This window comes from Octopus bimaculoides, chromosome 9 (genome assembly GCF_001194135.2).
Source record: "Octopus bimaculoides isolate UCB-OBI-ISO-001 chromosome 9, ASM119413v2, whole genome shotgun sequence".
Classification (NCBI taxonomy): domain Eukaryota; kingdom Metazoa; phylum Mollusca; class Cephalopoda; order Octopoda; family Octopodidae; genus Octopus; species Octopus bimaculoides.
Genome location: NC_068989.1, coordinates 29,626,355 through 29,642,370, shown reverse-complemented (window position 1 = coordinate 29,642,370; position 16,016 = coordinate 29,626,355). Strand labels below are relative to the sequence as shown.

Sequence of the window (16,016 nt, the reverse complement as noted above, 5' to 3'; positions counted from 1 at the left end):
ATATATATATATATATATATATATATATATATATATATATATATATAGGTGCAGGAGTGGCTGTGTGGTAGGTCTTGAAAGGTAGGTCTTGTGAGATTGCAAAGATGCTGGCGCAGTCAATGTGTCTTGTGTGCAAGAGTTAAGATGGAAGGGATCTTCAGCGGAATTCTTCATGGGTTAAAGACAGTAGTTCAAAATCTTTGGGGTGAGCAATAGTGATGGAAAGGGTGTAGTAGGTGTACTGTTAGCTGTGAGATGGACAGATAATAGAGGTAGTCAGTTTATGTGATAGAATAATTATGCTAGGACTAATCGTCCCACAGGTGTACTGCCAGAAGAAAAAAAGATTGCTTGTATGAGACTCTTCTGCAGACTGCCTCAACAATGAGTGGCAGCGATTTCATTAATGCTGCTGATGATTTCAACAAACATGTTGGTCAGTACATTAATGATTCTCTTAAATGCTCAGATGGCTCACTAGAAGTAGTTGATTGCTTTCATTACCCAAGTGACAAATTAAGCAAGGGAAGTGGTTGCTCTGAAAGTATAGTTGGTAGAATAGAAACTGGTTTTAACAATGAAGATCTTTTCCCTAAGAGTGAAGGGCAGATTGTATGATGCTTGTGTTAGAAGCTTGTATTGCATGGTGGTGAGGTATGGTCCTTTAGCATGCTGCATTGGTTGCGCAGTATGAATATGTTAAAAAATCAATACAAAGAAGCTGAGTGAAAAAAAAAACTGTGTAGAAAAGTAATCAGATGTTGCATTCAAGAAAGAAGACTGCACTGGTGTGGGCATGTGATGCATATGGATGAGAATAGCTGTATAAAAAAAGTGCCATTCACTTAATGTAGCTGGAACTTGCAGAAGAGGAAGACATTTGATGAAGTGGTGAAAGATGACATGGCAAAAGACCTCTGGTAATATGAGGTTCTTGAAAAGACTTGCCCTGCTCAGTGAAATTGAGTTCTGTAAGTTCTGTTTCCAGTTCTCCACTCATTACTGTGACTTTCTCCCACCTCATGTATTGTACCTGTCTTTTCCTCCTTCCCCCCAGCTCCCACAGATTACCCAACCATGTTATAATTCTCTCTTGTCCTCCCTCCCAGTGATTATATCATTTTTACTGCTCCTACTGCTTGCCACCCCACTTTTCTGCATCCTCAGTTCATGGCTCTTGTTACATTTACCCCTCAACCCTACCCATTTTGGCAGTCTGCCTACTCTGTCTGTGCCTTGTGGGCTTACCTGGGCACCCACATCGCCCTTATCTCTTGTAACTCCTACTGTTCATTTTCTCTTTCTCTCTCCAACTTTCCTTTACTATATGTGAGTTGTCATGCAGACCCCTCACAGGAACCTGCACTGTCTCCCCTCCACCCACATTCACTGTAATCTCCTCATCTCCTTGCATAAAGCTGGCCTCCCTCCCACATTCTTGAGAGGGCTGAGATCAGAGCTGGCTTTGGTGGGGCTCTGATCAATTTTGATCAATTTTGATCAATTGAAAGTGTTCTGTGGAGTTGACCATTGTTACTTGAAAGCCATCTTGAAATCTTCCAGGTTTGGTACTATTTTAAGAAGTTGGATTGCTGCAATGCACAGTGGTACCTGCTCAGTGATGAAAGTAAATGACCACCTGCTGGAACTGTTTCACATCACATGTTCAGTGTGTTAGGGCTGCCTACTCTTGCCTCTTTTGTACATGCTGACTCTCAAGCCATTCATTACTGCAGAAGTTGAAGCAATTGAGCTGCATCCCTTTCAAACTAGGATCTAGAAAGACTGTGTTGGCATATGCACATGATGTTACTGTCATGGTGTTGAATGTCTCCAAAGTGGAGGTGGTCAACACCATTCTAAAGGAATATGAGATGGTGGCAGGGACCAAAATCAATGCCAACAAGCCAGTAGGCTCAAAACTGGGTACTTGGAGAGGTAGGTCCGTGCTGTCAGATGGTGCTTTGGGGCACTGAACTGACAGAACATTTAAACTGCTTGGGATCTGATTTGGTTCCAACCTCCATGTGGTTAATAATTGAGATGAGGTGATGAACAGAGTGGCCAGTCTTACCCAGAAATGGGCTGAAAGGATGCTGTCTCTGAAAGGTTGGGCACCTGACTGTCATGCCTTGCCCTAGTTACTGCTTGATCAGGTTGGAATATCTTATTTAGTTTCTTGTGAAAGGCATATGTTCCAATGGTCAAGAGGTCATTCTGTTGCCAGCACTCTGCAAGGTTGCTGAGGCATGCTGTGGTTGCTGATGTGCAGACACATGTTGAGATTGTGCCATCTGCAATGATTCCTAGACAGTGAATGTGTGAGCGCCATTCATGAGGCATGTCTTTCCACCTGCAGTGGATGTTCTACTTAAGCAATCTGTAGAAGTTTATTGGTAATAAAGTGTGACAATAAATTTGGAGGTTCTGGGCACCGTCATAAATGAACTATCTAGTCTGCTCTGAAGGACTTTCCAATCAAGGACTTTCAGTGATAATTTCCAGAAACCTGGCACTGCTACGAAAGGATGCTACCAGTTCAAGATAAACTCTGCAGTCATGGATGTGCTGTCAGACAGGCTCATCTGAGATGTATGCAGAGCAATGAAACCATTCTGCACACACTTGTTCAATGTCCAACCATTATTGACTAGTGAGGCTATGTCAACCAGCATGTGGGATGGTTCCATCTATCACCCCCACTACTATCCCTTAATCAGGCAAGTAAGGCAATTTTCCTTTGTCTGGTAGTTATGGCAAAAGAAATTGTCTGGCTGAAAGTGGTGAGATCAGAGACATTCCTCTTTGGTAGACTCATCAACTTTTTCAAATTTCCTTTGTAAAGAAAAATGTGGGTGATGAGAGAGGTGCTATCCTTGAGCAAATTTATTGAAAGGTGGATGTAGGTGGCAAAACTCACAAGGGTGAATGGCATCACTCTGAGTATAGACCTGTGAGTCAGAGAACAAGAATGGGAGAGAGCACTTGCTCTTGGTAGTCAAGGAGATCTTTGATAGTTGGACTCCTTGATTGGCTGTAGAGGTCCTCTCATTTCTGGAGGATTACATCACTACCTCCCTTTTTTTCTTTACTGATGCATACTATGAATGTTTCTTTTCTTTTGTTTTTACTGTATATCGTGTATATTTTCTACAATTTTTTTTTATCATTCAGTTCCATGTAAATCTCACACTTTGTGTCCTTCTTTGTACTGTCCCCCTCCTCATCTGTTTCCTTGGTTTCAAATAAAAGAAATTACCATTATTATTATTATTTTATTAAAACATTCTATAATAAATGCTCATGGCAGTGAAACAATATTTTAAGTAAAACTTTTTGCTCTTTTTGATAAATTGTGTCAATAATGAATATTAAGGTAAATATGAGGCTGATTTCAACTATTTGCACATTCTTTTCAGATCGGGATCACATTGATTCTTCACTGAAAGTAGAAAAAAAAAAAAAAGGGAATGGATCATCTTTTTCAATCAATTGAATTCCCTATTCATTAAATATTGTATTAGCAGAATCTGTGTGACACATCATGTCAAAAGGCTAGCTTTTGAATTACAGGTACAGTTTGTCTGAAGAGCATTCACACTTTACATCTATTCAAGTTCTTACACAAGGATTAGGTAGATCAGAGGTTATAGTAAAATATACTTCCCAAGTTGCCATGCAATAAAATTTAGCCTGAAACTTCATGATTGTGAAATGAATTTCTAAACCATGAAACCATGTCTGCACCCCTTACTATAAACATCAATAATAATAATGAAATGTTCATGGATCCATAGTTTTTCCATGTAATAAATTCTTTCTATAGAAAGACTGCAATATTTTTGGTGCTGGATATATGGCAATGTATTGGCCCTTCAGCAAGTTTGCAAACATTTGTACATTGGAAAAATGTTAACATAAATAATTGGATGTGAAATTGAAAGTTAATACTATTTCCATTTTCTTAATTTTTAATTTAAATTTTTTTAGACATTATTATTTCAGTGTTTTCTTTTAATTTCTTATAGTTGATAGCCATTTATGATGAAACAGAGAGGAACCATGTATTCAACAATGGAGATGGAGCTAGTGCAAGCTCTGTTGGAACTTCAAGTCCAGATATCTTCCAAAATAATAATGGTCCCACTAATTCTAGCAATGGAGATTTTAAAGCATCCAGTCAAACAGATAATGGTGTTGTTGTCACTTTAGAAGATGTTCTTTCAGGTAATATAACCTTCATTATAATAATGATCTTGAAGTGTGATTAATTGAATCGACACCAGTGTATGAAAGGTACTTACTGAACCCTAATGATGAAAGGCTGGGCTAGCTTTTGCAAATAGTATTAACTGCATGCAAAGTTTTATGTTTTATCATAATTTCTATTAACTAAACAGAAGATTAGATTTGTACGAGAGATACGAATTGAATTGATTCTAGTATGAGTGCTTATTTTATTGACTCTGATTCTGTTTGAATACTAAAATGTGAGACTGTAAACTAATTACATTTTGTCCAGTACTCTTCCATGTGTGCCAACTTACCTTTTCCTAATTTCCTTTTATTACAAAAAAAAAATTAAATTGCAAAATTTTTATACAGATAAGCCATAATTTTGTAGACATATTCATATTTAGTTATTCTGAATGATTTACCGGAAAGATTGGATTTTAATGAACAGTTTTTCTTTTTCCTAACAGGTCCTACTTTACATGTTCGACGGGGTAGTGAACCGGCCCTTGTAAACCTTGGAGAAGTTGAAACCTCTTCTGATTTTGCTACTAAACCTGAACCTGCTTCAAAGCATAAGCGATGGTCAACATTTGGAAATGAGAGAGAATTTCAAACATCGACTCCAAAAGAGGTATTCTTTGGGTTTTTGAAATAGATCTTGTTTATAAAAAGAAATAAATAACAATCTTACTTTGCAACCACTTTTATAATCCCATCTGTTAAAAAATTCAAATCTTTGATTCCTCAATGAAAACCATACCATTTATGTACTTTCCACTATTTTCTATTACCAATTTTTTAATTGCCTTGAAATTTCACTATGATCATTTTCACTATAAAAATTATTTTTTGTGTTTTCAACATACATTGAAACTATTACCATAATGCTTTACTATTAGTCATTGCTGTATGTATTTCAAATAACAGCACAGAACATTATAATGCATATAAAGTTTAGTATATTTAGCAGGTTAAAAATATGTAACATTCTATTTAGGGTGAAGATAAGCATAATAAATCTTTAAGTATAGAAATATTTATTCTCTTCTAACTTTATAATTGTGCTCAGATGATTAATAAAAATATTTGAAAGATTAGATTTTAAGCTCATTAGCTATTTCGTTACCATTGTGCACTTTATACATAAACAATCATATTATAGTGATGCTTTTAGTTAATTAAATAAGTAAATGTATATTAAAGGTCACATGTGTGCTTAGTGAGGTAACTATTTCTCCTCTACAGCAAGATATCTGTTCTTGTTCCCCAGATCATACTTAATCATCCTATCACCTAGCATAAAGCCACCATATTTTGTCTATATCAAAGTAGATAATGAAAGCAAAATTTTTAGTAACTTCTAATCAAATAAAAGCCAAAGCAGGGTGGTGGAGGATTCTTAATTTGGTTGAGAAGTGACTGTGCCCATAGTGTGGTACTCTGGGAAAGGGATATGATATAGGAAATAGAGGTGAGTGAACTGAGAGTTTCTAAGTGGTTCTGCACATTACCAGCCAGTTCTGAAGAGAATGGCTACTGTAATAGTGGTAGAAAAAGCAGAAAGAGGAGACAACACATCTTAGGTCCAGGGGTTGGTAAGACTTAGCAAGTTTGTACTAGTAATTCAAATGGTCAGTCTTCGATGCAGTCTGTGTAGCAGCAGCATCCTAGATATGGAAATAGAACTTGAGCTTCCAAGAGGATTGGTAGTCACTGAGAACTGAAGTATTGTGAGGGTTTTAGTTGCATGCTGTTCATGTTCAGCAAGTGAGTGCAATAATTTTTTCTTATGCTCTTTTGGATGGGCAATGTCAATTTGCATATATGACAAAGCACAAATGTGTTGAGAGAAAGATGGGACCTAAGAGGTGTCAGATGTAATGCACGAGAGAAGACTGCACTGCTGTGGTCATGTGATGCATATGAACAAGAACAACTGCATAAAGAAGTGCTGGTTGCTTAAAGTGAGTGGAACATTTGGAAGAGGAAGTCTCAGAAAAATACGGTATAAAGTGGTGAAGAATGACCTTCAGATGTTGAAGTGCATGGAGATGACAAAAGACTGAAATGCTTACTAATCTACAGTGCTTGACAAAACCTGTCTACTTAAACAAAAATGAAGCCCTAAAAGCATGTTACCTATGTATGTGCCCCTGCACCATATCTGTCCTTAATTAATGCCCACAACCCATTACAACTGGTGGTATTATAACTGGTGAGTGTTAGGATCGGTCAGCTGATGTTTGCTGATGACATGGTGCTATTTGGCTCATCAGAAGGTGATATCCAGCATGTACTGAACAGGTTTGCAGCCAAGTAAGTCTCTAAGTCTGGGATGAGAATGAGTGATGTGGAGATCAAGATATTGGTCCTTTCAAGAAACTTGTCCCAGTGCAACTAAGACAAGTGGGGAATTTTAGGTATCATAGGACCATATTCATGAGCAGTGGAAAGATAGAAATGGATACTAGAAATGCAGGTGCACCAGCTCCAGCATTCAGTCCTCAGAAGAGAAGTTGGTTAAAAAAAGCCAAACTCATTCTCTTCAATTCACTTTGCATGCCTATCCTCACCTTTGGTTATGAATGTTGGGTAATGACCAAAAGAGTATGATCACGAATACAAGTGACCAAAACGGGGTTCATCTGAAGGGTCTCTGAAGTAACATTACTCGAGAGGGTGCATAGCTCAGAGATCAGGGAGTTTCTCTACATTGAGAGGTTCCAGCTCCAATATTATGGACATGTGATTAGAATGTCACAGGAAAGGCAGATTCTTCAAGCTGAGCCATCCAGCAGAAACCTTGGGGTAGACCAAAAACAAGATCACGGGATGATATCACAGTCTCAGTTGGTTATGTTTGAGAATCCGTCCGGAAAATCTAATGACAGTTACTTCTGATACGACTATATGTAGGAAGTATCTGAGGACTCTACCCAATAATTGTCCTAGTGGGTGGATGGATATAGATGACATGAGTACACTGATAAATTTAGATTACAAATAGTTCACAAAGCCTTGGTTCTCAGTCTCCTCCTTTTCATTGCCCTCCTGGTCAGAAGAGGAATAAGACCTGCTGCCCTTGCAAACTATTATATGCTAATGGCCTCCTTCTTATAGAAAACCTGGAACAGAATTGAGAAAGGAAAAACACATACACACATGCAGAAAGAGGTAGAGAGAGTGAGGGTATTTAGGCAAAATTTAAGTTTGGAGATGTTTTGAGGTACACAGTGAGAAATGCATGTACCAAATTTCAGAACTGTCTTGAGGCATGATGGAAACTGAGAGCAGCTACTTTGAGTAAACTGTTATCTCCCAACTGAATATTGTCTGTACTTGAGATTGTATTTGTGACTGATATCAAGTTCTTTTGTTGTCTTGCAGATAAAACTGTCATTAATCTTCATTAAGTTTTCTACTTTCTATTTGATCTACTTTTCCTTATTGCTGTTTTATAATTTTCTTTTCATTCAGTATAAATGTACATAAAACATACGTTTATTTATCAAGTAAAAATCTCTCTTTCTCTCTCTCTCTCTCTCTCGTGTGTGTGTGTGTGTATGGAAGGAGTACTCTTTGTTATTTGGAATATTCTTTTAAGTAGACATGCCAAGTTATTTCTTTGGTTTCCATGTTAGGGTATGTCCACTAATATGCAACTATTTCAAATCAGTCACTGATGAAAGTTTGTACTGTGTAATCTAAAAAAAAGTTTTATACTTTTTTTCAGCTGTTTATATATATATATATTAATTATATCAAAATAGTATCTTATATAGTTTTTTTTTGTCTATTAAATAATAGAAAAAAATATACATAAATATGTTGATGACAACCCTGGGAGAATAACCATTCTCATAACTTCACGATAAGGACTAACTGAGTAGATTTCTTATCAAAAAAGCTACTTAAGTTTGTTGTGTTTGGTAACATATCATTTACATGGTTGTTGAATGCTCCATGAAAATCTTTGTTAGATACTTGTTTTCTCTTATACATTTAGCTTTCAATGTGTGAAGTTATATGTTTGAATAATACACTTTTTATCATCATTCTTTTCTCTTTCCATTTTTTGGTTATCATAATATATGTAAATGTACAAGTTTCATGTTACAGTAAATGTGTCTATGTCATTACTCTGTGTTCATTATTTGATTATATTATTTTTTGTTTAAAATAATTTATCAAAGAAATGCCTGAATTTTTCTAATTTTTGTTTTAGATTTTCTTAAATTTTCATTTTAAGTTAATATTTGTATTTCAACAAAACTCTTCTGTTTATTTTGTAAATAAATCAATCTCTTTATTTACATTATTTACAATTGACGGATACTTGTCCTCATCTTGTTTGTTGTTAACATAACGTTTTAGCTGATATACCCTCCAGCCTTCATCAGCTGTCTTGGGTTCTCATTCCTAAGGTATTTTTCAATGTTGTTATTATTTATTATTATTCAGGTCACTGCCTGGAATTGAACTCGGAATCTTGGGGTTAATAGCCCGCACGCTTAACCACTACGCCATATACCTGTGGGCAATTATGGAGTGAATTTTAGGGCTTATAAATCTAATATTCTCCTTAATACCGGTTTCCATATGCTGTTCATATCTGCACTTGGTCTGCTTAGGAGGTTCTTGTGTCCTAGCTTATGTGCTGCTTCTTTTAGTTTTCTTATTAGATTGTTACTGAGCTTGATCATTTCTTCGTGGTGGGTATCATGATTGCTACTTATATTCATTGTTCGATGTTTTAGGCACTGAGAAATCCCTCTCTTTACACTGTATGCATGGTGGGAGCTGAAGTTGAGGTATCGTCCAGTGAAGGTCAGCTTGGGGCGTGTTATTAACGTATGGAAAAATGGAGACCACCTCCCCCTGTTGGATGAAGTTAAAATAATAAACAGAGAACACCACTGGAAAATACAAAAACTAAAAGAAGCAGCACATATGCTAGGACACAACAACCTCCTAAGCAGACTGAGTGCAAATATGAACAGCATATAGGAACCAGTATTAAGGAAATATAGGAGAATATTAGATTTATAAGCCCAAAAATTCACTCCATAATTGCCCACAGGCATATGGTGTAGTGGTTAAGAGCACGGGCTACTAACCCCAAGATTCCGAGTTCAATTCCAGGCAGTAACCTGCATAATAATAATAATAATAATAATAATGACATCAAAAAATACTTTAGGAACGAGAACCCAGGTTCGAAAATTCCCCAAGACACCTGATGAAGGCTGGAGGGTATATCAGCTGAAACGTTGTGTTAACAACAAACAAGATGAGGACAAATATCCGTCAGTTGTAAATAATGCAAATAATGTACATAATTTCTCATCTCTTAAATATAGAACTGTAAATCAATCTCTCTCTTTATTATTTTTTAGTCAAATTTTGTTTAAAAAATTCTGAAAATAATTTTCTCTTGTTTCTCAAATATCGCTTGTAGTTATCTAAATTTCAGCTTACAATTTTCTTCTCAAAACTTTTATTCATATCCTTGCAACTGAGTTAAAATCTTTTGCAAAAACCCTTTGAATGAATTATACATAACTGTATCTAATATAAGATAGATACTGACAACCCTTTCTCATCATACCAATTAACACAAATCTGATTATTCCTAAACCTTCTAAATATATAATATTCCCTTCCTTAAAAATGCAATATCATTAAGTTTCCGCTTTTGGTTTAATTAATCTTTACTGCATGGATTTAAATGCACATGTATTTACCTTAAGAATTTAAGATACTTATTAAGGGAGAAAATAGTTCTGCACTTTTGTCAGTTACACAAAAAAAACAAAAAAAACTAGTGTTAGTTTTTTTTTTATGATAAGTCCCATTTCTTAAGATTTTATTTCAAACCTAAGGCTAATTGAAATGCATCAAAATTTGATGATGGTGGTTGAACTTTGAAGCATTACATTCTGGAGACTATTATTTAGTTTATTCAAGAAAATATTCTAGTATCCTATCTCTGTGAAGGACTATCTGACAACAGAATCCAAATATTTGGCCTCTAAGCAAGAAAAAGTTAAACCTCAGATTGAATTGAATATATTATATTTACATACAATGAAGGTATCAGAAAAAAATTGGATGTTATTTTTTTTAATATCTTTTCTTAGCAATATTTCATCAAAGAACAGTTATTTGCTATCTGTTAATGAACCAAAGGAAATTTTCTGCTTTATTATTATGTTTCAAATATGCTTGTGTCGTATAACAGGAAAATGGTGATTCCCAAACTAACCAAGAAAAATGTCTTCAGCCTCGGTGGAATAGTACAGGACATAACAAGAATAAACATTTTGCTTCTCATTTCTCTCGTGAATATTCTCGACAATCCTTGGGTGCTCGACCCAGCATGTTGAAATGGTTTGAAGCACAAGAAAGATACGAGGAGAAGCTTAAGGATGTGAGTGGTTTTGTTATTTCTATGATAGAACAAAATCAGAAATTCTCCCACCCCCTCTCTCTCTCTCTTTCCCCCCTCCCTGCCGCCTGAAAATCTATATCTTTTCAGAAAGTTTGTTTGGAAGTGATATTAAGAATTGTAATGAAAGGCATAAATTGGATCAAAGATTTTGACAACAATGGCATTAAATTCTGAAAACAGATAAAAAGCAGAAAATTAGAATGTTGAGAAATAATACAAGAATATATTTTTAATGTTTCCACTTGGTACCAAGGAAAGTGAAATTTCTAATAAAATCTGATATTAATGTGTCAGTATTTAGATGTCCCCAAGCAAAATTGCATTAATTCATTAATGTGGAAGAACTCATTAATTAGACTAATGGAGCCAGCTTTTATTACCTTTATGTGTAACTGTTCTTAATGTTAACAAGTAAAAAGAAGATGCTTCCAATCATAATGAAATTCTGATATTAGAATTATTTTTCTTGTTTCTTTATCAAAATTTTACTCTTGTAAAAAATATTTGAAAATTTAAACATTCTGTAGTCTATTTAAGCATATTTTTGAAAAGAACATCTTTAAATTCCTTAACATTTTTTCTACTTTATTGGAGTTCCAGTTTTCAGATTTCCAAAATATCTTAATAATGAAGCAAGAGTAATTTGAAAATCTAATCATTAATTCAAACTAAATACATTTATATCGTATAATCTAAACTTTATAAACAAGGAAGCTCTTTAAAATTTAGAATCTCGTAACATCATCTATACAATTCTGAGATGACAATTCTTTGTTGAACATAGTTTATACTCAACATAATATCAAAATGCAAATTTTCTAGTTTCTTCTCAGCCAAACACCTATCGCTTGATGAAAATGTATCTAAAATACTAAAAAACCAACTAACATATGAGTGTAATTTTGATGGCTAATACCCTCATCTGCAAACATGAAATATTTGTTTTATATTTACATCTCTGATGTGTCAAGTAGTTTTATTTCCTATTGTCACCATGCATCTTACTTTTGAACATGTACATAGTACCAACTGAGTTTGACTTAGGAACCTTTATTTCTAAGCCAAGGGTTTAGTGGCACAATGGATAAGAGTATTATGACTTGTAACATAGAAATAAAGTTCCTAGTTTCAATTGAGTCAGATAAAAAACTATCTACTACAGATAATCATGTAAACCAATAATATTTATTTCGCATCTGGGCCATTGGTAATTAAAGTGACACCACCACTTTGGTGTGTGGAAAGTAGATGGACACTCTGACAAGACAAAAATGGTGTCTGTCCAGATAAGGCCAGATAAACTCAACTGGAAGTCAAAGCCCTCCATCACACCTAATGGTGCAGGGTTGCATTGAGGTTTTTGAATCAAACATTGCTGATTTTCTTGGCAACTCTTTCATTGTGTTGTCTATCTCTGCTATACTGGTATTGCATTTCGTCTGACCAACCCAAGGAGGTTAAGGCAAAAGAAGCTCCTTGATATATGTGATACTACCCATTGCAGCTTAAATGAGTTCTTCCTAAACATTTTTTATTGTCAGAAATGATAGAAGCAAGCCATTCCTAGTTTGAATTTAGTCAAGACACCTGATGACAAATGGAGATCAAAACTGTTCAAAGCACAATGTATATGTAAATATTGAAATTGTTTCATTTTTAAAGATGAAGAGGAAAATTACTACCTTAGTAACAATTACTCATTTCTGAAATTTTTTTGCTTGAAATTTTTTAACAGCTTCCTTTCATATGTTCTCTTTCCCTGCTTAAATGTATTTAAATGAAGAAAATGTCAATATGTAATTTCATTCTTCTTTTAAGATTTTCACCTATACTGTACTGTCTGCCATTTCTATATAAAGGGCTGCCAATATTCTTTTCTACTATTCTGTATCTATGCGCATAATTTTCTTGTATTAGTTTTTACTTCTAGTTGCAGATCAGATCACAATCATATTACTTTTGATATCATTCATAACTTGAACACCTTCATGATTCATTTGTATGTATAAATGTCCACACATTCACACAATAGTGCTCTTTTTTGTCATGCATATGCATTTACATGGTTTTGTCTCTTCTGTTTTGTGTGTGTGTTTGTGCATGTGTGTGTGTGTGTATACACACACACACACACAATTTTCTAAGTTTAATATCTTTATTGACTTCGAAAGGAAGGGGCATGAGGATCAGAGACTTGTGTTATTTTGGATTGCCAGGCAGTGTGTTAGAGAGAATCAAGATGCTGTGAGAGAGAAGTGTGTATAGACACATAATTGTATACTTGTTCTTAGTCATCCTAAAAAGAAGTGTCTCTATGGAAGGCTATTAAATGTGGAGAATGAAGAGTCTCCTTCATGTGAACCCAACAGAGAGACCAGCTATCCTAGTTGACAGCAGTATGATAGATAAGGAAAGACATGCAGACAGGGAAAGACCCTGGTCCAGTAGAGGTCACTGTTAAGATGCTTAAGATATCTGGTAGAGTTGGATACAGTCTAGTCACCCATATAGTTAATCAGATTATTTAAGATGTAATCCTTAGTGACGGGTGTAGCAGCATCATGGTCAGCTGCTACAAGAGCAAGGTAGATTCCTTAGACAGAAGTAATTATAGCGGCATCAAATTGATGGACCAGGTGATGAAAGTTGTGGTGAGAGTTAGACTAAATGAAATGCAGTTTGGCTTCATCCTGGGGAGAAGCACCACTGATGCAAGAGAAGTATTTAGCTAAGAACACTGGTGTGCGGCAGAACTCTGGTGAACTCTCCATTGCAGCAGTTCGTGTCACATTTCACAGCTTTTACAGTGTTTACAGAGCACTAAGCTGCAGCCTGGTGTGAATCATCATGATACAGGTAACTCTTTTCCAGTATTCAGATAACTTTCAGTCCTCCATGTCAGCAACTTTTTCTCAACTACAACTTTAATCTTTATACTCTTCAATGTCATTGACTGTTCACCAATATATCAAGCTGTTCCTAAAAAAAAAAGACAAAATATCATCAGATTTAGCCCCAAAACTGTGTCTTTTTACTTGTTTCAGTTATTGGATTGTGGCCATGTAGGGGCATCACCTTGAAGGGTTCCAGTTGAACAAATTGATCCCAGTACATATTTCTTTAATTTTTTTTTGGCACTTATTGTATTCTGTTCCTGAAAAAAAGGTGTAAAACAATCATCAAATTTAGCATGAATTCTCTGTATACATATATACTTATATACGTATGTGTGTATGTATATATATATATATATATGTATATATAAATAGATGTGTGTATTTTCCCTTGTTTCCAATTAACACAGAAAAAATAGATAAACAGTTACCAGGGTAGCAAAAAATCACACAAGTAAAAAGGGCGTAACATTTTGTTTTTAAAGGTAGAAACTCCGGGTTTACGTGAAATATTTTGTATAGTATATATAAATAAATAAATGGAGTTAAACACAGGTGTTATTCAAATTCTTTTACTTCCGACACATGTTTTAAAGCTATCATTGGTATTATTCCAAAGGAATAAAATGGTGTAAATAAATGTAATCTTCTCTTCAGGGACATGACGAAATAAAACTCGTCAATAAGACATTTTAACATGTGTCGGAAGTAAAAGAATTTGAATAACACCTGCATTTAAATCTATTTATTTATTTATATATATATATATATAGGGTGTAGTGAATAAATTGTCGTCTAAATTATGCAATAATGAAAATAACACTGACATCTCATTTCAAGATATATTTACCAAAATTACATGAAAATACTTTGAAATACTAAAGAGTAAATTTATTTAATAAAATCACCATTTGCTTCAACCACAGCCTCCAGATGACTTCAGAATTTCTTGCAATTCTTCTGGACGTTCTTGGTTAAGTTGGCGAATGGTTCCATAATCCTTGCCTTCAGTTCATCTTTGGTGTTACAAGAATTTTTGTTAGTCTCTCACTCAACTGTACCCCACACATAATAATAAAGGGGGTTGCAGTCTGGGGACTTAGATGGTGAGATATTAGGGGTGATGTGATCGCAGACATTGTCTGACAGCCATGACTAGGTTCTCCTGCTTGTGTGGCATGGTGCAGAGTCCTGTTGCCAAACATAAGGTCTTCCAGTAACCACCCTCTTGACCCAGGGCAGCACTGCCTCCTCCAGGCACTTGATGTAGACCTCCATGTTGACTCTGAGGCTTGTGTAGGAAAATGAATGGAGGCATAACGTCACCATCACTAGTGATCACTCCAAACACCATGATGTTAACTAGCTGTTTGATTTTTATCAATCTCAGTACATGTTCTCAGATTGACACCCAAACACTCTGAAATGTTCATATTGGAGCTTTTGGTACGAATGCCAAATAATATAGCATGTCATTTCCAAATTTCTAGCAGAGTGAATTGTGTCATGGTGGTTTTTCTCACTGATGGTGCCCAACTGACCTTGCTATACTGTGTAGTTGGCAAAATCAAAAACAATGCTCATGCACAAAATTAAAAATATGAAATGGTGACAATTTACCCATCGCCCCTGTATACACGCACGCACGCACACACACACACACACACATGTATATAGATATATATATAAATTAAGAAATGGAGTTAAATGCAAGTGTTATTCAAATCTTTATACTTCTGACATATGTTTCGAAGAAAACATTGGTATTATTCCTGATGGAATAAAATGATGTAAAACAATGTAATCATCTCGTCATGGAAAAAAAAAGAAACAAAACACATCAATAAGCCATTTTAACCAAATGTGATTACCGCGTATATGATGAAGATAACGCTAGCAAGTTATTTTTTAAAAACTGTTAATAAATTTAACATCAAAGGCAATTTAGAAAAAGAAAAGGAGGAGGAAGAAAGAAATTAACAGAAAATTAAGAGTAGAGAAATATGGTGCAATAGATGAATGGAAATAAAGTTTAAAGGCTTGTAAATAGATGTATGTAGTGGAAATGAAATGCAAGGAGACAGTCAAAAGTCGAATTTTATAGATTGGTAGAAACTACTTATAGGAACTAAAGGTATGCTTTTGTCAACGTTTGCAATGTTAAACGCGTTATTTAAAGGTGTTTATAAGAGAATTCTCTAAGAACAGTATGAGATACTGTTCTTTGGTACAGAGCGGACAAAAGGATTTACCTTTATCATGTTTATGTTCCTTTAGATATCAAATTCATTTACTAAGCCCAGTATTGTTGCATTTATTGATATATCTAAATGTAGAGTAATGGTTATCATGTATGTATATACATATAATATATATATCTTATATATCATATATATATATATATATATATATATATATATATATATATATATATA

General features: G+C 34.9%; 1 protein-coding gene across 9 annotated transcripts in view; it reads left to right on the top strand.

Annotated features, from left to right (window-relative positions):
- The window catches only part of LOC106873313 (partitioning defective 3 homolog), a 230,947-nt gene that overhangs the window by 110,405 nt on the left and 104,526 nt on the right, over positions 1 to 16,016 (top strand). For 8 of the 9 annotated variants that reach the window (XM_014920633.2, XM_014920632.2, XM_014920627.2 and 5 more), the window contains exons 4-6: positions 4,029 to 4,227; positions 4,704 to 4,867; positions 10,478 to 10,666. In XM_014920633.2, coding sequence (XP_014776119.1) covers positions 4,029 to 4,227; positions 4,704 to 4,867; positions 10,478 to 10,666 — 552 coding nt within the window. The remainder of the gene's footprint in view (positions 1 to 4,028; positions 4,228 to 4,703; positions 4,868 to 10,477; positions 10,667 to 16,016) is intronic. The other variant, XM_014920634.2, reaches the window with a different exon arrangement.